The sequence below is a fragment of the Drosophila busckii genome, chromosome 2R (assembly GCF_011750605.1).
Source record: "Drosophila busckii strain San Diego stock center, stock number 13000-0081.31 chromosome 2R, ASM1175060v1, whole genome shotgun sequence".
NCBI lineage: Eukaryota > Metazoa > Arthropoda > Insecta > Diptera > Drosophilidae > Drosophila > Drosophila busckii.
The window spans coordinates 15,838,246-15,861,396 of NC_046605.1; the positions used below are offsets into that span (position 1 = coordinate 15,838,246).

General features: G+C 37.7%; 2 protein-coding genes across 2 annotated transcripts; both read left to right on the top strand.

Annotated features, from left to right (window-relative positions):
* Positions 1-1,762: 1,762 nt before the first annotated feature.
* On the top strand, positions 1,763-8,133 carry LOC108595167 (DNA fragmentation factor subunit alpha). Its single transcript, XM_017980339.1, has 4 exons — positions 1,763-2,123; positions 6,103-6,318; positions 6,450-6,712; positions 6,781-8,133. Exons 1-4 carry the CDS (start codon positions 2,064-2,066, stop codon positions 7,121-7,123), a joined length of 882 nt encoding a protein of 293 aa, XP_017835828.1. The 5' UTR covers positions 1,763-2,063; the 3' UTR covers positions 7,124-8,133.
* A 5,790-nt stretch (positions 8,134-13,923) lies between these two features.
* LOC108595401 lies at positions 13,924-21,527 on the top strand. The gene is made up of 3 exons (XM_017980627.2): positions 13,924-14,517; positions 20,196-20,405; positions 20,482-21,527. The coding sequence occupies exons 1-3, from the start codon at positions 14,143-14,145 to the stop codon at positions 20,704-20,706; spliced, it is 810 nt and encodes a 269-aa protein (XP_017836116.1). The 5' UTR covers positions 13,924-14,142; the 3' UTR covers positions 20,707-21,527.
* Positions 21,528-23,151: the final 1,624 nt, after the last annotated feature.

Genomic DNA, 23,151 nt, shown 5'->3' on the forward strand with positions numbered 1-23,151 from the left:
ATTTGTGGTCTTCGCTCACAATTTATAGTCATAAAATAATTCTTTTTTTTTATTTATTTGCGATCATCTATTTAGACTGTTTTGTTGATTGATTCTTGTGAAAGAATTTTAAATTATTGCGCTTGCGTTTTAATATTTAAATAATTTAAGCAAGAAAGTATTTTGTTAGAAATGTATATTACAACTTATAACGATTAAGGCTGCCTAAGATAGTTAGTTTAGTGTTCTTAAAGCTAGAATCATTGATACTTGATATTTCTGTATGATATTAGTGGTTAATGCTCTTTAAAAGACTTGTTTGATCAAAGAATTAGTTATAAATTATTTCCGTATTCTAATGGCAATGCAAACTTAAATATTCTTTGCTTTGCTTTTATCGTGTTTTCTTTGAAAATTTCCTTTGGCGCCGTTTAAACTTAAGCCGTGAGGCAGAAATTTTGTGTTTACATTTGCTGCTTGCGTTGACTTTGAGGCTATTCATAAATGCGTGTTTTGGCCAAGTTAGCTGCTTGCATAGTGGGTCAATGCACTGGCAATGCACGTGACTCGGTAAATGGCAACACCTAACTATGTATGTGTGTCCTTGTGTGTCATTTCAAGTCACTTGAGCTCAAAATAGTCAACGTTGACACACGAGCACGAACACGCATACGCCCCCAATGCCCGCATGCTGCATGCCGCTAGTTGCATGCCACGGCTGGTGCGGCAAGTGCAATGACAGCAAATGGGGCAAAGGCAAACTGTCAACTACCAATGAGGCCACAATAAACGATAAGACTGCCACCCAGTTCAGTTCAGTGGAGTCCACCCAACAAACAGCAATGCTGCCTTCCGGCTGGGCTTGGCATTCATGCCTTTTGGCTATTTGTCAAAAAGTTTACTTTTTATGCTACAAAGACATCAACACACACACACATACACACAGAGACACACATACACACAGAGACGAGTTGTAAGGGCTTTAAATGGGTGTTGGCCAGTTAAGCAAAGTTAAGCCTTATTCAAGTGATTTGCATAGCAAAAAGCAAGCGGAAAATATATAAAAAGTGTTGAGCATTTTATTGTATTACGATTAATGATTAATAGCTGTCGATAATGTAAAATTTATCTTAAGCAAATAATACTTGACTGCAGTTGCCTACAGTTGAAAATTCTCTTATTTACAGGGCTTTGCCTTAATCCCACTTTGATGGCAGCCAAGACTCTCCCACCTGAGTATGCTAACAGTGAAAGCGCCAAAAGCACTCAGAGACACTGTTGTGCGAGGGTAGATCAAAAAGTTGCCGTCAAGCCTGAAGCCAACAAAATTTATTGCTTAGTGTAACGCTGCAATGAATGAAACTTATTTGATGATTTTATGATTTTATTTTACGCATTTATTTATGTAATCTACTATTACTTTATTAATCTACAAAAGCATTTAAGATTAATAAAGCTAAATATTTAAAACTAAGTTTTCTTTAAATAGTATAAAAGTTTATATAATTGGATTGTTGAACAGGTTTAACATTTGTAGTGTTAGCTATTAATAGTTAAATAGAAAAAAAAATTATTTTTCATTCCAGTTAAAGAAAAGTGCAAAAAAATCCATTACCAAATACTTTAAGATCAGCGACTCCAAGGCGTGTAAAGTTAGCTCAAGCTCTACTTATATTTTAGATTTTTATTTTATTTCAATTGTCTACAAATACATAAACTTATTGGCTCACCCTCGAATGTAGCTGCTCTGACTATAAAAAGCCTGCGCTGGGGTGCAAGAGAGTTCAGTGTTAAACCGGCGCTCGCTCGCGTAAAGTGCAAAAAGCTTCAGCTGCCGCGGCTGCTCTCCGAATTCCAAATGCAGAGCTAAAAAGAAAGAAAGAAAAAAAAAACAATTCAAGTGCAATTTTATACAAAAGGCAACAAACTTATTGCTGTATGCGTGTTTGAGTCTAAGTTGTGAGTGTGCGTGTGTTTTAAATTAAAAATAATAACAAATGCTCATGGCAGCTTTGCTCAATTGCATTGCAACAAATTAATTATTTTAACAAAACTTGTGTTTAGTGCACAAAATTCACAACAAAATGCCAAACGCCTTGGGAGCAACAACAAATGGCGATTGCGACTCCCAAAAGCCATTCAAAGTAAGTTTTAATCAATTGTTTATATGCTCATTTAGCTAAGCTACATATTTTGTTTGTAATGCAATGTCATGCCCTTTTATGGGCGTTGTGTAGTTGTCTTTGTTGTTGTTGTTGATGATAACCGCGTGCTATTTAAAAATTCGCATCTAAAAAACTGGGTGAACTTTAAGTTGCTGCTGAGAGAGAGAGCAGCGAGCGCAAGAGCGCGCAAGAGAGCGCAGAAGCTAAAGAGCGGCGACAGTCGAAGAGCTGCTAAAGCTTAAGCTGAGAGCTTTGACTGTTACACTCTTTGCTTTTTCATTTGTTTTTGTCTTTGCACAAATGCAAAATGTAAATTTGAATTTTATTGCAGTTTTTAACTGTAGCGCTTGAAATGTTTTGTTTGTTTCTAGCATTTGCTCTAACTAATTCGCAGAATGTGCAAACAGCTCAAAGCCGTTTTAAGCCTTTTCTTTATTTGTTTAAGCCCCTATTTTTTCTTAGTAACAAATGCTATTTTATGATTGCAGCATTGTTGCGGTTTCGACGCTTGTAATGCGTCCATTAAAATGTCCATGCTTATTATGCTTAATAATTAATTGAAAAATCCTTGCGTCGGCGTAAATCGGCTTAAAATCAATCCAGCCATGAAAATGCTTTTAAAACTTTTATACAGCTGACATGTTTGTCTAATTAGCGAAATGCCACGCCCACAAGCACTGTCTGTCTATATATGTCATAAATGGCACAGATTAATATTACATTAAATAATTTACATAATTTTGTGCCATAGTTCAAGTGGCAATTTAAACTTGATGCCTAATTTCCCCAGAGTTGCTCGAATCTGCGTTTCAGGCCTATCAATTATTTAGCAGCTGACTTGTGGCAAGACAACGCCCCGCGCCCTCTGTCTGCAACTCATATTGCAGCCTATAGTTGAGCCACAAGACCAAGTCACGTAACCTAGGACACCTTTATGACCACCAAGCATTGCATACTGCATACCTGTTGACCCTTGGGTTGCCCATTGATGACACACTCTGCTGACAGCTGGCTTAACTCTACTCTTAATTAGCTTTTGTTTGGTTTTGCATATCGTTTGAAATTAGCTTGAAAGCAACGTTCAAAGTGGCTTTTGGCACAGCTTTTAAAGAGTGTATTTTAAATATGTTAATTTCATTTTAACATAAAAAGCTTAGCTTATTACGTTATGTGTTTAAAATGCGAGCCCTACATATATTCCTAGAAGACTTTAATTAAAAAGGTTTACTACCCTTGGAACTCTTGGATTAGCAGTAGGGTTTATTGAGTTAACTTTTCGCTTTTCAAATGAAGTTCAGTCAGCAAAGCGTTACTAAACTTAATATATTTCCTAATTATAGTCTTTTAAGTTGAATTATGGAAACCACTGCATTGGTTATAGTCCTCAAAGAATCGTTGCTATGAGCATGAGAACTTTTTCTGCTATAAAATTAAAAAACATTATGAATTTGCTTTTGTTGTTTTTATCTATACACTTAGGTCTTTCTTGAATAAAGTTTTTAACAAAATCTTCTACAAATAATCAACTAATTTAATCTGAGAACATTTTATAGCTTTATTTTTGTGTAAAAAGATTAAGTAAAACTTTAATTATTTTAAAAACTTTAGTGATTAGTAAGATTGCAATGACTTAATAACATTTTCTAATATAATCTGCATTTACAGGATCTGTTCTTAATTTATATTGATTTATAACTTCTACGATAATTATTCATAATTTAAATTTAACATAATTTAAAACAAATTTATAAAAAATACTTTAAGCTGTATTAAATCACAATCACAAAATAAAATCACTCAAGCAAACTCCCTCTCTATGTTTTTCTGCCTAACTTAACGAGTGGAAAAATTGGCCACAACGTTGTTTACAAATTGAAACAATAAACATTTTAATAAACTGTAATAAATGTTTGCTTAATGTAATAGCAGAGTGACACCCAGAATGTAACAGAGCGGCAAGATAAATTGAAATTTAAGTTGAGCTTCAATAGTTTTCATAAGTTTTTTCCAAACCACTTTTATAGTTTGCGCCAAGTTGGCTTTTTTTCGCTTTGGCTTAATATGATTAATTTTCGACGCAAGTTTTTGTGCAAGCAACGCAGAAAGTAAGTTAAGCTTTGTTGTTGGACTCCGCCGGTTGCTAGACAAATGTCTGTGGGGTGTTGCCACGAGGTTAACAAAGTTTTTTTTTTTATTCTGAGTCGCAAAGTTTGGCTGGTAGTTGATGGGAATTCATTTCCTTATGATGATTGTTTTTGGACTCTTTTTAGGGTAATTGTAATAAAAACGTTGTACTTCAATTTCATTTGCACACGCCTTGCTTTATAATTTATGAAGTTGCTGCCTGCAGCACGTTGCGCCTAGCTCGAGGGATAAATTTTAATGTTTTTTGTTGCCGTTGCAAGTGCAGCCGTGCGGCCGTCTTTGATATTGCTGCAACGTTTGTCTTGGCCAAGTCTAATTTATGTGCAGTTTAACCTTAACGCTCAGGCACCATTTAACATTACATGCAAGTTTAATAAAGCTTGGGTAGTCAGGCAATGTTTGTGTGTGTGTGTCCTTGTGTGTCCTGCGCAAATTTCTGGCATGCGCGCTAAAAGAGTCAGCTATGACATCTATCTAACTGCTGACAGGCATAACTTGTTAGGAAACATGACAAATATTTGTGCGGCCTGAAACTGCCTGCAAGCTTGAAAACCTGACAAGTCTGCCTGCCTACCCAGCAAGTGCTTGTCAAACTGTGCTCAAGTTTTGCGCAAGCAAACCAAAAAAAAAAAAATAAAAAATATACATACACGCAAAAAAAAATATTTAGATTCAATTTTACAAGCTACAAAACAAGTTTTTATATTAACCAAATTGTATAGCTAAGTTAAGCTTATTTACTTTATTTTATTAACAACTTTGTCTACTAGAACAATTTAATACGTCGAAAATAAACTTGTTAAATGAATAAAATGTAAATTAAAAAGTCCTGCATGAATGTAGCTCGAGCTATAAGTAAATAAAATGAATAAATTGATTTCATATGTAAAGTTTAATTTAGATTAATATTTTTTTTATATGTTATATAGTTTTTGCTTGTCATATATTTTATTCATATTCTTAACATTTTATATAAACAGTAATACAACAAAAAATATAAATTATCTATTATGTATTAGTTAAATGTTTACGTTTAATGGCAAACTGAGTTATTAAATTAATGAACATATTTACTTTTTCCTTTTACATATTCTGGTTTTTAATTAATTAGTAACTTCATGTGCTGATAAAATGCAAACAACATTTTCAATTAACTAAATATGTAAAAATTAATACATGCTTAGCTAGCATTGCTTACATTGCGTATGTGTAATATGCACAGCATGTTTGAGTTGCAGTAATTTATGCAGCCAAAGTGCAACATCGCTGTTGCATAAAAATGTCTTAATTAATATTTGGTTGGCTTTACAAAAATTTATAGCAAGAAAATATGTCAAGCGTAAATTTTGGGTAAACAAATAGCAGCAGCTTACAAAACTCGAAGTGGCGAGCAGGCAACAATAGATGCGCAAACTTAAACTTTGGGCTTAAACTTGGGTAGCTATAGTAAGCTGTCAATATCATAGTCTGCTTTGGCCTTGGGCAATTTGAAAAGAGTTTAGGCTCTGCCAGGACTTAGACCCGGCTGCTTGGTAATGAATTCATGCATGCCACATGTTTAGCTGCGGCTGAGTTCGGCCTAATGCCAAGTTGATTAGGCAGCCCAACAAAACAAAAACAAAAAGGGAAAACCAAGAAAAATTGTGTTTTTTATTTGGGCTGCTGCTGCTAAGTGCTTAATATTTTATAACGTGTCCCTGTTGCTGTTGCATTAATTAATTATTTATACAATGTGTATTTGCCGACCATATATAACGGCTGTTGTTTCATTTGCTTTCATTACTCGTTCTCTACTCGCTCGTCTTGTCTGCAGGTCAAGGACGTCACGCGCAACATTAAAAAAGCCGTGTGTGCCGGCAGTTTGGAGGAGATACGCTCCAAGGTGGCGGAGAAGTTTGAGAAATGCGAGCAGGAGCCCACAATACACTTGGACTCGGATGGCACTGAGATCGACGATGAGGAATATTTTCGCACGCTCGATGAGAACACCGAGCTGGTTGCCGTCTTTCCGGGCGAGCATTGGATAGATGTAAGTAAAGCGAAGAAAACCACAAACTGTCAAAACTTTAGCTAATTTAATTTATATTTATTGTAATGATAAACTTGATAAAGATATTTATGAAACTTTTGTGACCGCCTGTACGTCTGTTCGTTTTATAGCCCACACACTACGTGACCATAACCACACCCAATGCCACCAGCAACGGCACTGCCAACAATGCGGAGCAAGGCGACACCACAGATGCGAACAATTCAGAGTCGGCGGCACGCATACGTCAACTGGTTGGGCAGCTGCAGAACAATTTATGCAATGTGTCTGTTATGAATGATGCGGATCTCGACTCGCTGTCCAACATGGATCCCAACTCGTTGGTCGACATAACGGGCAAAGAGTTTATGGAGCAATTGAAGGATGCCGGCAGGTAAATCACATTGAACCAAAACCAAATTGATTACAATCGATTCTTATATTCAATTTGTTGTGGCCTAGGCCGCTGTGTGCCAAGCGCAATGCTGAGGATCGCTTGAATCTGCTGAAGCTGCTCAAGGCGGGCGCCATTTTCTGCTCGGAGCGCTATCCGGAAGACGCAGAGGCCATTGATCGCGAGATTGGGCGTCAGCTAAATGAAGTAGAGAGCGGTCAGCTGCAGAAAAGCGTCAGCAATACACGCACCATCGAAGTGGTGCAGTGCGACAATCAAAACACCACCATAACCATAACTGTGGCCGAGGCCAGCAGCACCACCGCCAGCAGCACCACTTGCAGCCTTGCCGAGTCCGACGCTGAGGGCAATGAGGCGAATGCGAATGGCAATGGCAACGCTGACATCTGACTGCCCATTTTGGGCGGCCTGCATTAAGCGAGGCGTGGCCGCCAGCGCAGTTTTGCAACATTGGGTTAACATGCAACATGCAACAGCAACAGTTGTTGAAAGTAAACAAAATCATATGCTTCGTAGTCTATAAGCGCAATTGAAAGTTAACGAAACGATACACTTATCTAGCATTAAAAAATAACAAAAACAAAAACTAAATCTCAACATAAGCAAACAAGAATTTAAAGCAAAAACCACAGACGAATATATAACGTAGCATAAACTTGTATCAATCAAAATACACTGCAAACAATATATATATATATATAATGAAAATATCAAAAGCGCACACAAAGCCACGTATCATGTTCATTACTTAAATAGTATTTAAGTGCAGCAAGAACAGCAACAAGCATTTTAATTGTTAACTTAAGTTTTTAAGCCAACGTACATATTTTGACTAGTTAGTCTTGAAAAAATTTGAATTTGTTGTTAAATTTTAACTGCTTCTCGTTTGCGTAAAGAAAACTTCATCCGCATTTGCTTTTGAGAAACCAAACTTAGAATTATGGTTAATAAGCTGCAACGCACAAGAAATAATTGTTTTTAGACTAATGATCATTAAAAATGTCATTTGTTGAAGCCAATTGAGACTGACTGTATTTATGTGTAATGCATTATTTTGAGGGTACGACGAAACTAATAAATTATGTATATTTAAAAAATTTAAAACGATAATAATAGTGAACTCTCAACTGTGAGTGCTACTGGTTTGAAACAAATTTGCTTCATCTAAGTCCCCCACACACACACACACACACACACACACACACATACATACACGAGTATTGAATGTAGCCATAAATAATTGTGCAAAGAATTTAACACCAAAATACAATGTAATATTAGTAAGTTTAAACGACAATTAAACAACACTCAATACAACTCTGTCTACAACAATTTGTAAAAGCAATAAATGCACAAATATTTATTGCATATAGCAATACAAACAAAAACAATATACGAAAATAAATGCATATGTATTAACATAAATCGCAAGAAAAGAAAACAAGTTTATTGAACTAAAACAGCGGTACAAACGGGCGTATGCGCAATCTAACCAAACGTGTGCAACAGGGCGTATGCAAATGCAAGCTTTGCCAAGTCGAAGAGAGCGCTAGCTCCACAAATAAGAGAGCACAATTCACGCGCTCTTTCTTGCACTGCTCGCAGTTAATTGCATTAACGTGAGAGAGAGAGAGAGAGAGCGTGAGCAGACTCTGTGACGTCACTAGGCTGGCTATGACGTCCACGGAATGCTGGCAGTAGCATAGTTTAGGCCAGGAGCAGAGCTAACTGAGACCCCAGCGCTGGCCTACTAACACACTTAGCACTGTTAACTGTCGAGCAACAACAGCTGATTTGCAGGCTCCCCCACCCACCGCAGCAAATGACCTAAATCTGAGCAGTCGTCTTCTTAAAATTTGATTTAATTTTCCCACTTTGACATTTAAAACGCGTGCGAAATTAACTAGAAAAGAAAAGTCAACAAACCAAAAATGAAACCTTTTAAGCGTCAACCTTTGCGTCTTTTAATTTCCCGCCGGACTACGCGCCCTTAACATTATTATTTTTTTGTTACTTTGCTTTGCTTTGCCTGTGTCCTTGGGCCTTACCCCACGCAGTCAAAGAGTACATTTTTGAATATGTAAGCGAGCCAAGAGTTTTCAGGGTGCGCTTTGATGTGCCACTCGCATTTTTATTACGACAAATTCAAATACAAGCCCGTAACATTTAATTGTATGTAAGTGTGTGTGTGACGTTTTGCTAAGAAAATAACAGCCAAGCCAAATATAATTTAACGTTGACTCTTTTTAACATGCCGCAGCGCTTTGAAGTTGAAGCAGCAAAGCGAAAATTCGACAATTTGTAACACGAAGGCGTCAATTTATAGTAGAGCAAAGAGGATTATGAACAAAAACCGTTATAAATTAAAGGCTTATAATTAAAAAACTTACATGGTGCTGCCTGAGCGGCTTTAAATTTACATTGTCAACAGGCTAACAGACACGATCGCAATCGATAGTCACAGTCGATAACAGCTTCGTACATAATCTGTAAGCTTAACATAGCTAATGTTACTTTACAGAGCTTACCTTCAATGCCCACTATGCAAGCTTTAACGCCTATTTATTATACAAATTTTGCTTTAATTTCAGATTGAACCATATATTATGCAAGTCACGTGCTATATTTATACATACCTGATAACCATATGCAAATGAAAACAGCTTGTGTTGTTCTTTATGAACATGCTCATTAAAAACTATTGGCATTTGAAAAAGTTTCTTGTTGCCTTTGCTGTTGCTAATGCACATGGCAAGCATATTAAGTAAACAAATTTTGAGCTAAAGGCAAATCAAAAAGGCGAGCCATCATCACTGGCCAAATGTCAATGCTGCTGACAGCATTTGCCAGTTAGTAGGGCGGCCAAGTGGGCGTTGGCGTAGGCGTGCTAGCATAAACAACATATTGAATTGAAAAGCATAAGCAATAGGACTAACGAATTCTCCCACTTATTGCCGCCAGGCAAGCGCATAATTTTCTACAATTTTGCAGCCAACAAAAATAAAGCAAAACCATTTATGTGCTTGTCTGCGGGGTGTCTATCTGTGTGCCTGTGTGTGTGTGTGTGTGTGTTTGTTTGTGCAATATAATAGCTAGCGCAAAGGGCATTGCTAATACGCCCCGTGGCACATGCGGCAAGGCAAGGGCGTTTTACTACTGCTGTTTAGATTGCCTCATTTGTGTGTGTTTGTTTGCCACGCTCAAACTCATTAGGCGCAACGGCAACAGCAAATGCAGAGCGCTAGCTGTCACTAATATATATATTTGATACAAATTTAAGCTCGAAATAAACATGAAATTCTACGCTATATTTAAACTGCTCATAGTAATGTGCAATTTGTGGCAAGTGAGCGCTGCTTCAACTGCAAGTCCTTTGACCTTTCAATCACAGCAGGTCAGCCCACAGCAGCAGCAGCAGAAACCACCAGCATCAGCAAATAATACTGTAAGCTGCATGGAGCGCTGTCTTAGCAACTGGCCACATGGTGTGACAAACGGTCAAGCCGAGTTGCTGCCCGAGCAGTCCAATGAGCTGCTACAGCAGTGTCGCCTTGATGTGCAAGAGTTCGACTGCACGTTTCATTGTTTGTTTGAGTAGTGCGTTTTTGAAATATATTTAATCAAATTCATTTGTGTACAGCTGCTTAAACTAATAAAGTGACGTCAAAATTTCTTTATTACCAACACTAGTTAATTCTAAAGAAAACAAAGCTTAGAGCAATGCTAAATAAAAGAACAAAACAACTCGCTAGCACTCAATTCGGATTGCTTGAGGAATTTAAAATATATTTAATCAATTGCTTGCTCATACCAAGTAAGCCAATAAAGTGCGGCCAAAATTTCTTTATTACCAACAATATTTAATAAATTCTAAGCCTAATGTGCAAAGACAATGCCAACAAAGCTTTATAAATGAAAAATAAATTATCAATGTTACTCACATGCACTCAATTAATTAAATATATTGTATATATATGTTAACTACAATGACTTCCAATACTGTTATTGATATTTAAACATTGATTTATATTTATTAAAGTTAAGCTTATGGCTCTCTTTATGACAATCGCGCTCTTTAACATTTAACATTTTAACATTCTGTTAAATAAACTCTTCACATGATCTGTTACTACCAACGGATAAATTGCCAAATATTTGTAAATTTAAAGCTCTCTTTGCCCAACTTTGCAGTTAAATAAAAAATAATTTACAAAAAATACCTGCATGCCTGGCTAACCACCATTAAATATGCCTTGGCGCGTGCACAACATTTAATTGTATGCCCAACATAAACAAATTAAAATACAGAACAATTTGCAAATGAAAAGTCTGTTTGGCCCAAATGACAACCCGCATGAAATGCTTTGAGTTACTTTTAATTTAATTGAAATATCTCTTTGGCAATGCATTCTTTTTTTTTTACAACTATATGTATATGCACTGTATACTCTTTAAATTTAATTATGCATGCTTAAATTGAATATACAAATATGTGATATTTTTTATTAGCTACTTTAATATTTAAACTGTTTTTTTATGCTTGTAGCAATTGCTAGTAATTTGAACGCAAATTTATCCTTTTTAAACTAACTTTATTACAAACTTTAATTTGTTTGCTTTCAAAGTTTATTTGCACATTTAAATTTTATTGCTGCTTTTTGGCATTTTGGCTGCTGTTTAATTTAAATTCGGTTTGTAGCCAAATAACAAAATCCTGCTCCACAAATATTTGAGTTTTGGCCTTTTCGTTTTGTTTGGCTACGTTGCATTGCATTGGGTTCCGTTTCGTTTGTTTTGACAAGTTGCACAAGTGCAACAAATCCACATGCGGCTGTTGTATGTCAAAGTTCACACTTTCAAAAAAAAAAAAAAATGAAAACAAAACGAGCAGGAGTATTGCGTTGAGTGGCCTGATGGCTTGGCGCAAGCAATTAATCATTGCCACATGCGTCGATTTTGGCCTCCCATTGTTGTTGGTCTTTTTTTTTTTTAACACAGTTTGAGTTACAGTTACTGCGACGACATGTGAGTTAATTAATCTAGCTGACCAGTTGCTGTCAAACTGCAGACAATGAAGGTCGGAGCATAATTGAACGAGACTGTTGTTGTTGCTGCTGCTGCTGTGGCTGCAAGCTGATGATGATTATAGAGCTGACTGCTTTACCTTGGGCGAGCACCTGGCGCGACGCATAAATTTCAATTTGTTATGCTGCCCACACATACACACACACACATACCTGCCACACGCTTATGTGGCTGGGTGTGTGTGTGTGTGTGTGTGTGCGGCATATGTAAAATGCTTTCACAGCTCAGCCTCAATGTGCAATTAGCGCGACGGCGCATAAATTATTGGTCTGTGCGTTTGTCGCTAGGAAATGAACACGGAAATTATTACGTTGATGGATTTTCACGCACGCACACTGATACGCTAATATGCATACGCATATAAATATTGCTGAATATGTGAGAATATTGTAAATATGCTGATGGCGATTGCGTTCGCACAAAAAGTGTTGCCTGCATTTAGGCGCTATTGTTTGTTTCAGGGATTCCGCTGCGTCAATCTATTTGATGTACACGCACACTGCAGCTGACAGGCCAACACGCACTTGACTGTATGACTGTAACTGTAAATAAAACGGCGTCAAAAGTTACAATATAAAAAGCGAGAGTTCTCTCAGTTGCAGATAGTTTAAAATGATTTTATAAAAAGTTATGTAATTTGTTTTAAAGCTCAACGGGGAATGCTGAGCTGACAAAGTTTCAAATGAAATTCGTACGCTGCTAACGAAATGGAATAGGCGAAAAGTTTTCTCACGCATCAGGGAATAAATGTCAAAATATATACTTAAACTAAAAAACAATATAATAGCAAAGATTTAAATAAACTTTATGTGCTGCATGTTTAATATTTAACTGGAATTACCATTACGTGCTCAGCATCATGAATGCCACGCATCGAACTTTGCCGATTTGACATACCGACAATTAATGCAACGCGGCACTTTTTGCATGGCGTATACGCAATATTTTGTCATTTACGGCTTAACTTGCACATACATAAATGTTGCTCGCTGCGGCGGTTGCCCAAGCTAAATTTACTGCCGACTGCAACTAAAATGCAAAATGCATTTTTGGTGTTGCTATCATGAATTTAAATCTTCGCTTATTGCAACGCTGAAAGCTGATGCTGCGCTCTATGTAAATGTCAACAGCAGTTCAATCGATTCAATAAGTCTTTGCTTTTGTCTACGCCAGCTGTTGTTCTTGCATGCACTTTTGTGTTGAACTTGCCAAAATAATTTTAATTATGCGCTCCAGAGCAGAGCAGAGCCAACAACTTGCCATTATGCGCAAGTGACATTTTTTTGGCTGCCTGTAATGCTATTCATTGGCCAGCCAAGAGAGAGACAGAGACAGAGAGCGAGCGCATCGGTTGAACTTTATTTTATTGCATTTATAAACTTTGCCCTTAGGCAACACAAAGTTCAGTTCAAAAAATGTTGTATGTAGCAAATTTATTTACATAAAAGGCGCATATTTTTCATTGCTCAACTGTCACTAAGTGCAGCATTTTAGCAGCCAGTACCATAAATTGTGGGAGTCGACTAGAAAAAAAAAGAAAGCAAGCAACAGCTTGAGCACAGGTGCCTTTAAAAAAGTACATACACAACTTTCAGTTGCGTTGTTGCTTTTGTTGCTAACGCTTTTGTCTAGGCAGTTAACAAACACGCCCTGTCTGGACTTAACAGCGCTGCCAATAACAGCGCTCTGGCGCTCTTAAAAGCTTTACAGCGAGGCTGGGACTTAACATGAATGCTTTTGATTTTGTTTTTGCGCTTGCCTTTGCTCTATGCGCGCCTGTGTGTGTGTGTGTGTGTGTGCGTGTTTTTGGGAAAAGTCACGAAGCTCGTTGTGTTTAAATACCGAGCGCACAGTTGTCTTTCAATTTACTTCAAGTTCGGCCGGCTTTTGTGGCACTTGGCGGGTGCGGCTGCCAGACAACACAACGCTTGTAAACAAAACGCGTAAATATTCAATTTCACTATTTTCCAGTGCATATGCGTGTGTGTGTCAAGTCAATTAAAATGTATAAACAAATTTAATTGAAAATTAATAATAAACAAACATTGGCAAAGTTTCAACATATTTGTGCTTGCTATCAATTACTTGGGTAATTATTTTAGCCAGAACTAAAATCTGCTACATATTTCTGCTAATGCAGACTGACAACTGACAGCGCACAAAGAAAAGTTGCAAGTTTAGCTACAAGTACTAAACATTTCAATTAACATTTAAATTTGTTTCGCTTGTCATAAATCTCAAAGCGCCCGTCGTGCAGACAAAGCGTCGTAAATAACTCAAAAGTATACAGAGCATACGCTTTAAAGACTCAACTAAGTAGGAGAATGACGGAAATGAATGCAACAAAAAGAACAACAGTAGCTGCCGCCGCTGCTGCTGTGGATTTAACTGAGACGTCGCCGTCAGCGTCAGTTACAGCGCCGACGCTTGCGAGAACAACAACAACAACGGGCATGCCGCGACAAAGAACCTTGATGCGTGCTCCGGAAATGGACGCTGATACAGATGATGGTGAGGTGGATGCTGATGTTGATCCGGTTGCCATAGCCGTTGCTGCGCCCGACGGCGAGGCTGATGGCGATGATACGGCGGACAGCATTACGCTGGAGTTGGCGTTCTCCGGCAATACGCCTACGCCGCCGCTGCAGGCTGAGACCAGCGAGGATATCGCGGAGCTGGACAACAGCAAGCCCTTCAAGGTGGGTGCAAAATAACTCTAGTTAGCGTTAAGTCGAGGGCCGAGGCCCTGCATCAATTGTTAGCTGGCCCAGCAATTCGTTAAGTGATTGCTGCCCTCAGCCTCTGTAGCTGCTTCACAAAGTAAAGTGCCTGGCACCCACCCATACAGCCCAAAGGCAATAAGGATGTAGTAGCTGCCACTTTGAAATGTTCGGATTCGAGTGTTGGGCTCTTTTCAATTCCGCTGTTGCTGCTGTTACTTTCGGTTCTGTGTATTTTTTTTTTGTTTTAGCTTATTTAACTTTTGAAGAGCTGTAGCTGCTTGAACATGCAGCGACCTGAAAACATTGCCCAAAGTATTCAAGCTCTACGCTTTTCATTACGCACCTTGACAAACAAACCCAAGACTTATAAATTAAAAACTACTTCTCTCAACATCAAGTTGTTGTGATTGTTAAGCTAACCACAAAGTGCAAAAGAAGTGTGTGACAAATGTGTTTTAAAGTTTATTCAAATAAACTGTTGATTGACAGTTAGTGCAGAATATTTAAAGTAAAGATAAATGTTGTAGCTTAAACTTGAGCTAGCTCAACAGTTTGAGAGTAGAAGAAGCAACAAAACTCATTGAACATGGAATCAATAAAGTGCGAAATTGTCAACTAATTAAAAATTAAAGCAATGGCTGTGACAAATTGTCAAAATATGTAATTTGGAGCCTAACAGCTCCACAAAAGTTTCATTAATCAAATAGCGCAATTCATTTCAATGGCAGCTCCTTTTATGCAATACATTTTTTATATCACAGTTAATAAATTTGAAAATTGTGCTGCCTGCTACCTTTAATTTTTAATGGATTTGACAGTTTTACAGCCGATTAATCCCAACTAAGCTTTAAACATTCCTGAAATGCAATCCATACATATGAATTCTCTTCAAGACATTTAAGCTATTACAAACTGAACGAAATACAATACTTTTAGTCAAAGTATAAACTTTTAATTGGTATTTGGAAAAGTTTTTCATGTTTTTTCAATACGTTTTATTTTAAAAGTATCACATGTAAGCTGTTGATAAAATATACTCTTAGTTAAATAGACAATTGTTTTGATAAACAATAAGTGCAATTTTTTGTGTAATACTTATGTTAATATAAGAAGCATAAATGTGTGAAGTCAGAAGTGTTTAGATAAAGTATAAACATAACTAAATGTTTTGCATGTGAAGACAAATGCGAGCAACTTATACAATTAAATAAATAACAAAATGAAGCTGAAATATTAAAGCCCCAACAAATTCTCATTCACACGTCTTAATTCGTTGTGATATGATATCCCTGCTTAATAAGATTTAACGTTGTCAAGCAAACTTTCGGCTGTAAAAAAGCGTCAACTTATTTTTTTGACAAGTTATCAAACTTTGCAGACTGTTGAAACTAACACATGTTAAATTGTATTTCAATAAAACGCTGAGCGTAGCAAACAATAGCTAAGCCACACTAAGAGAATTAATTAAAAATTGTAGAGACAAGAAGCGTAGCTAGCAGCATTTTTATTTTTATTTTTTGGCCAACTAAAGCTTCGTCTATCATTAAGATGCAATCCTCAGCTGCAGGGGCAGAAGCGTGGGCGGCTAGGCGAAGGTGTCTGTGCGCATTGGTGCCGATAACGATGTGTCTGCTGCCACTCGGTCATGCGTCAGCAGACGCCAGACAACAACACGCAAGAGCAATGCGGGCGTCTTAATGAGCTGCCTAATCGATTTGTTGCATGTGGAGGACATTAAAAAATAAACTTACTAAAGTTAAGTGGCTAAGCAGCAGCGTAACGATAAACTTGATTTCGTTGCAAGAAAGTTGGATAATTTATCATGAAGCCAGAAACTTTTAGAGTTGTTTTGCCATTTGATGTGACAGAACGTGGCGTATGCGTAATTAATAAGCGTACATTGTGCTGTTGCCTAAATGATGTCTAACTGACAGCCTGTCTGCAATTATAACGGACGTGCGGCATGTTGCAGACAATTGTAATTAATTGTGTGTGGCATCAAAGCCAGCTCAGCTAGCTTGTGGCTAGACGCGAATTAAAGTCACCAAGGCACAAATTTAAATAGCGCATTTTAATGCAAATAAGCTGGCTTTGTGTCACTTGTGACAAAGCAATGCTCGCAAGCACATTATGTGTTAATAAAAATGTTATATATGTGCTTGTGTCTGACGCACCCCTGTGAGCATTTGTGGCAGTTATATATTTGCTACACGAAAAACGCATTTGCTGTTTTCCCAACTGTCTGCATAACTCTCAGCTGCACCTATAGCTTAAGGCAATACTTCAAACTGAAAAGCATAAAAAGCAAATAAAGCACAGGACACACAATTGTTGCCATATGTAGAACTGGGGGGCGTTATCAGCAGACAACTGCAGTCAAGCAACTAATAACAGCAGCAGACACACACACATACACATTGCGTATATGCAAGAACAAGTGAAGCGCATATTATCAAAGTCCAGGCAAGCGTGCAACTTGACTACAACTATTTGCTAATATTATGCGTGTCAGTGTGGCGACAAGCAGCTAAATGCTGCTAAGCTGCCTCCACTCTCTCCCTATCGCTTTAGCAACGCGAGACTGAATTATTTGAATGATTCGTTGCTACTGCGGCGTTGTCTGTCTGCTGTGATTCGTGGAAAAGAAGTGAAGCTTGAATGCAACTTGAGCCTCAGCCACAGCCACAGTGGCTGTCGCTTCGAGGCATAATTGAGCTAAGAGGATGTAATATAAGAACGCGCCTTTCAGCAAACTTTTAAAGGCTAATCGAGTTGAAGCTGCTGCGCTTAACAATAAGCGCTTCAATTACTTAAATAGACAACTTGTTACAGTCAACAAAAGCAAAAAGCGGCAAGTTAAAAACTTCAATGGGTTTTAATCACAAATTAAATGTGCTTCAGTGTTAGTTGATTGTATCGATTGTGCTGCTATTAGTAAGCGCCTTACTCCTTTTTGATTGCCACTGCAGCTCAGGTATTGCTCAAAATCACGTTGCCCAGCTGCTCAGTGGCACTTAGATAAGTAGCTAAGGATACAGATGCTGCTGTGAGTGTGAGCTATGCATTAGGCTTTCAGCTTTCAGCTTGCAGCATTTGCATTGCCATTGCCGTTGCCCATTATCAATTGACCATTGGCCTTGAGGCTGGGGTAGGTCTGCAGCACTTTGCTTCGGGGCCTGAGCCCGAAACCAAATATTGTTGCGTGAGCAGCTGCGTCAGCAGCAGCAGAACAATGTTGTGTTAATGAAGGCCACCTGAGTTGAGCTGCAAGCAGCGCACGGCAAATATTTGTATCTGTATTGTCAATTGAAACTGCAAATTCAAATAGGACTGGCAATAGATACTCGCTCTGAAAGGATTTGGTTGCTACGAAAATTTGTGTGGACCTACCTGATGAGAATTAAGCTGAAATTACAATGAACTCCTGTTGTATGTCTGCTGTGTTGTGTTTTGCTTTTCTTATTTCTTTTGGGGCTAATGAAAGCACACGCAATGTAACAAAGTCGAGCAACGCATAAAGCGCAAAACAAAAGCCACAGGCCATTGGCATATGCCAGCCAGGCAGTCTACCCCGTCTAGAAGCCACCGAAGCAATCAGCAAGTCAGCTCCGCGCGTCTTGCGAGCTGTGCTCAATACAGTTGTAGCAATAAGTGTGTACATGGTGCGAATTCTTCAAGCACAGCTCGCACAGGCTGCACAGTGGTCCAGGCTGTTTGCTCAAATGTAATCAAAGGGATTGCCCACTGAGCGCTTTTTACTTGGCAGTTATTTATTTGACGGTCGGTAACATAATTTAGCTATGTTAACATTAATTATGTATGTTCAGTTACAAAATTAATGTCAACGTAACATCAATACATGCGCAATATTGAGTCGTAACTATTGAACTATCAATGTTGATATAGACCGAGATACAGTCAGCAACAATAATTTACTTTCGTTCATATTATGTATCTAGTAAATTAAAATATTTAAAGCTAACTTTTTCAAGAGGCATATGAGATAAATATAAACAAGCTAGTGCTGTAATTATTTTAATGTATGCGTAAAATTTAAAGACAACATCATAGTGAAATAAATTTCTAGCTGCTAACGTTATTCATTTCAAAAGTTAATTCAATTTATTTCAAGCTACTTTTTCTTTCAGTATTTTTTTGTGCGCTATTTCGCCTATATGCCCCACTGTCCACACAGCTTGGCTGGCGTACGCGTACAAAAGTTGAGCCACAATAGAAGTCAGTTCACTTCAGGCCATGCCAAATGTAAATATAAGTTTAATGGCCAACACGTAGTCAAGCAGGCATTCAGCCAGGCGAACAAGCTGTTGGTCAGTCACTGAGCCTGTGCTGAAGTAGTCGGGAAAATGGCGCATAAAATGCTTGATAAATTTTCATTGTTGTTTGCCAGACGCTCTCGTCGGTCTGGTCAGCTGTCGGTCGGTCTGGGGTGTGAGTTGATGTATTATGTGCAGCACTATAATTGGTTTAGCTATATAACTTTCATTGATTGATATGTGTGCATCTGTCTGTCTGCCTGTCTGTCTGTCTTGCTGTCGGTAGCAATCAACTATGGGCTGATTTTTCTTAGTGCCTAATCGCTTGACAGCTTTATTGTCATAAGTTGTGACTGTTGACGCAGCTGATTAAGATGTATGTATATGTGAGCTCGACTATAGCTCGCTTTCTCATTTATCAAAAGGTAACCCAAGCTTCATGTACAACATGACGTATTGCCAACTTGCCAACAACGCAGGCAGCAACGGTTAACATTACAGCAGGAAAATTGCGTTGTTATTTTTTAGGCTGCTGCTGTTTGTTTTTTGCATTGTTTTTGTTATCTTTGCATTGGGCCCATCTTATATCGACAGTTTTTCGCTTTAAATATTTATCAGGCTGTCTGCCATTTGCTGTTGTGGCTTTATTGTTATGGCAAATAATAAATTGATTGGTTGGTAAGCAGGTCTTTAGCATTATCAAGCATTTGGTTACCTTTTCAAGCGAAAGCTCGCGATTAATTTGAATGCGCGAATGTGTTTAAATTTCATGGCAACGCATACATTTTTGTCAGGGACCGCTAATAACGTTTATTGATCTAAAATTCATCTGCAAACAAATGAGATGTCGAGAATACAAAAGTGTCCGTAATTCTGCGAATAGTCAACAACCCGATACAAAGGTTAATGATTAGAAATTAAGAATATTTTGAATTAGAGGCTGTTGATTTTCTGAATGTTAATTAATTCTTGAATAACGTGGGTATTTGTTATTCGATTGAAACGATTCTTTTCAGCATTCAGAAGGGAAATTCCATTTTAAGTGTAAATGGAATAATCTAAGTTCAAATATTCAGCATAACCATAATCAAAAACATTAGGCCTGACAATTTTTTGCAAACAAAAATAAAACAGACATATTGTATACAAACTTGAAAATAACTCAAGCATTCATTGAAATTTAGCTTAAATCGTAATTACTGTTGAATGTGTATCAATTATATTGCTTATGTATAATCTTGTATACCTTTTATATCTTGACGCTTTTAAAAGTGCACAACTAATTTAAATGCGTCAGTTATGATTGCTGCATCTAAGTGCGCTTTAATGTATGCTACGCTTTTTATGCATTACTTATTAATGTGCGCGCACTATTTGCAGGTCAAGGATATAACGCGCAACATACGCAAGGCAGTGGTGGCCAACTCTTTGGCCGAGCTGCGTCTTAAAGTGACGGCAAAATTTCAACGCACCCAACCTGCCATACACCTGGACTGCGATGGCACTGAAATTGATGACGAGGAATATTTCTCCACCCTGGAGCCAAATGCTGAATTAATTGCCGTTTTTCCCGGCGAACAGTGGCGCGATGTAAGTAAACAAATGCGTGCAACATTACAACTTGCAATCTTACTCTTGCTTCTTGCTTCTTGCTTCTCGTCCTCAGCCCAGCGATTACAATGCCAACATGCGTCGCAGCTCGTTGGATGCGCAGCGTTTACGCAAATTGGTGGGCAAACTGCAGCAGAATTTAATAAATGATGCCGACTTGGATACGCTTTCGAATATGGATCCCAACTCGCTGGTGGATATAACAGGACGTGAGCTCAAGGACAGCGACTATTGCATACAGAGCGAAGCAGCGCGACGCTCCACTGAATTATCCTGTTAATCTACCCACACCAGCACACACACACATACACACCTATAACTACACACCTATTCACATAGATATGAGAAACGTCGCTTATGATAGATTTGTAAGGCATTTGTAAGAGTTTTCTATGAGCTGTGCTGACTCTATAAAGAATTGGATATTTTTGGAGCATGTTTTGAAGAGCGCCTAATCGAAGCCGAGCGACGATTTAGACAGTTTATATATGTATAATGTAATTAAATGTAAATAGCTGTTGTGTATTGCCAACACACACACACTACCTAGACCAAACATAGACCAACAACTATAGTTTAACTACTAGTACAAGTTACCAAGCCAACAATCGACTATCAACGAAATGTAGCTGCTTCTGTATATATATATAGTGAATATATATTTAACAATCTATATGTTTTCGACTATTTAAACTATGCACGGCGTTGTAGCTTAAACTTTTTGACAATGTGGCAACGAAAAATAACACACACATCAATTTTGAATTTTGAATGTATTTAATGTGCAAACGAATTGACACTGGCATACAGTGCATACTTTAATTAATTGCTGTTGAATAATTTGCACGCAAACACCTAAAAGAATGCCATAGAAATTAATTTTAAATAATTAAGTTTGCACTTTATTTCCCATTTCCATTCATGCTCAACACAATTGAAGAAATATGCACACACACAGATATGAACAAAACAAATACATAAATCGAGCTACTATTGTGTGCACATTTTACAACAATAAAGAAATTACCACGTAGATCGATGTAAATGCAATTTGTAACTCGGCACAAGCGAAACCCATTTCTTTTATTTGTTACTGTGTGTTCAAAGGAAAATAAATTGAGATTAAATGTGTTAGCCCGCGTTGAGTTTTATTATAGCCTAAAAAGATAAATGAATAGCAGGTAAGACAGAGAAACAAAAATGAATTCAGGGAAATTTGTATGGCATTTAGAAGTGTTGCCAGCTGCTTAAGTTTTTGGTTGCGTTGTATTCAAAAGTTTGGCTCAAGGACTTGGCCAGCTGCGCTAAGAAATGCATCCAACTTTTCTATGCATGCATAAGCAACAGCGAGATAGAGAGAGATTTGCATTTAGCTTAGCAGACATTTGCCACAAGCCGCAGGCCAAGTTAATTGCATCTGTTGACCAGATTTAAATGCAACATCAGCTGCTAATGCGCTTATAAATGCCAAGGGTCATACACACACACACACATACATACATACTAATTAAATGGGCTGAACTTTTGATCAAGTCGTTGCCATCGCTTGCTGTTTTAATTACGCAAATGGCAACTAGAACGCCAATGAGTCATTCAAAAATCAACAAAAAAAAACATACATTTATTTTCTTTCAATAAAAAAGCCAGTAAGCTTGCTTTTTAGTCTTACTGTTGTTTTTTATTGTACTTTCAAACATACTACCAGAGTCACTAAAAAAATTCAGCAAAGTGGCCTGCGGGGTGCTGCGTGTGCATCATAAACGAAAAAGGTGCTGAAAAAATTTATAAAGTCAACGGAAAATGCATTAGGTTTTCCGAAAGCTGCGCACATTGCGCCGGCGGCGTACTTCAACTTTGATAAATGGTTAGCAACTGCAAAAGGCACGGCACACACCTGTGTAAAAAAATTTAAAATTTAAAAAAGAATAAAAATAGTTGCGGTCCACTGGTTGAGCTCATTGCAATTGATATTTCCTAGAATATCTCGTAGTCAAATGAGCAGCTTATTTTCATAAAAAAATTATGTTTGCAGCTTGGCTGTTAGCTGGAACTTTATGATATATATGGTGGCTTAAGCTTAACTTATCAATTTATAAAGCAGCCATAATACTTTGGAATTCAATTATCATGGACTTTAATTAGTTAACATTGCAACAATTGGCAGAGTATCTGTTGAAGAGAGTGAATGAGTGCGTCCTTCAGCCTTAGACAAAGTCAACAAAGCTTACTTAAACAATTGACTCTTCTTTGTTTACTGCTCACTGCTTGTGCTTTAGTTAGAATCCTATAAACTTTTAGCTTATGTCTAAATATGCAATTGATAGATTAGAGCGCTTTTGAGCCGTAGCATTCTGACTGTCACGCTTATCTTAACGCTTGACCGAAGCCCCTATGGTGTCAAGCTATCAGCTAACACACACAAAGACACCCACACCCACACACACACAGACACAGACACTCGGGCATAAATATGAAATGTTAATACAAAAGGATATTGGATTCGTATGGATATGCAGCAGCAGCACACAAATTTGTCAAGGGTTGAAGGTAAAACGTCAAGCTGTGTTGTGGTCCTTTTTATTTATATTTATGTATATGTCTGTATCGGAAATATGCTGGTCAACACTTTTTTTTTGTTTTTTGGCTATTGTGAGTTACTTTTTTATTCTTTTGTTTCATGTTCGTCCATTTATTTTTAGCTAACCAGCTCATTTTCAATGCAGTC

Coding starts and splice junctions, on each gene's coding strand:
- LOC108595401 (XM_017980627.2), top strand. CDS start 14,143: ATGACGGAAATGAATGCAACAAAAAGAACAACAGTAGCTGCCGCCGCT. Junction 14,518..20,195: donor ACAACAGCAAGCCCTTCAAG/GTGGGTGCAAAA, acceptor CACTATTTGCAG/GTCAAGGATATAACGCGCAA. Junction 20,406..20,481: donor CCGGCGAACAGTGGCGCGAT/GTAAGTAAACAA, acceptor TCTCGTCCTCAG/CCCAGCGATTACAATGCCAA.
- LOC108595167 (XM_017980339.1), top strand. CDS start 2,064: ATGCCAAACGCCTTGGGAGCAACAACAAATGGCGATTGCGACTCCCAA. Junction 6,319..6,449: donor CGGGCGAGCATTGGATAGAT/GTAAGTAAAGCG, acceptor TTCGTTTTATAG/CCCACACACTACGTGACCAT. Junction 6,713..6,780: donor CAATTGAAGGATGCCGGCAG/GTAAATCACATT, acceptor GTTGTGGCCTAG/GCCGCTGTGTGCCAAGCGCA.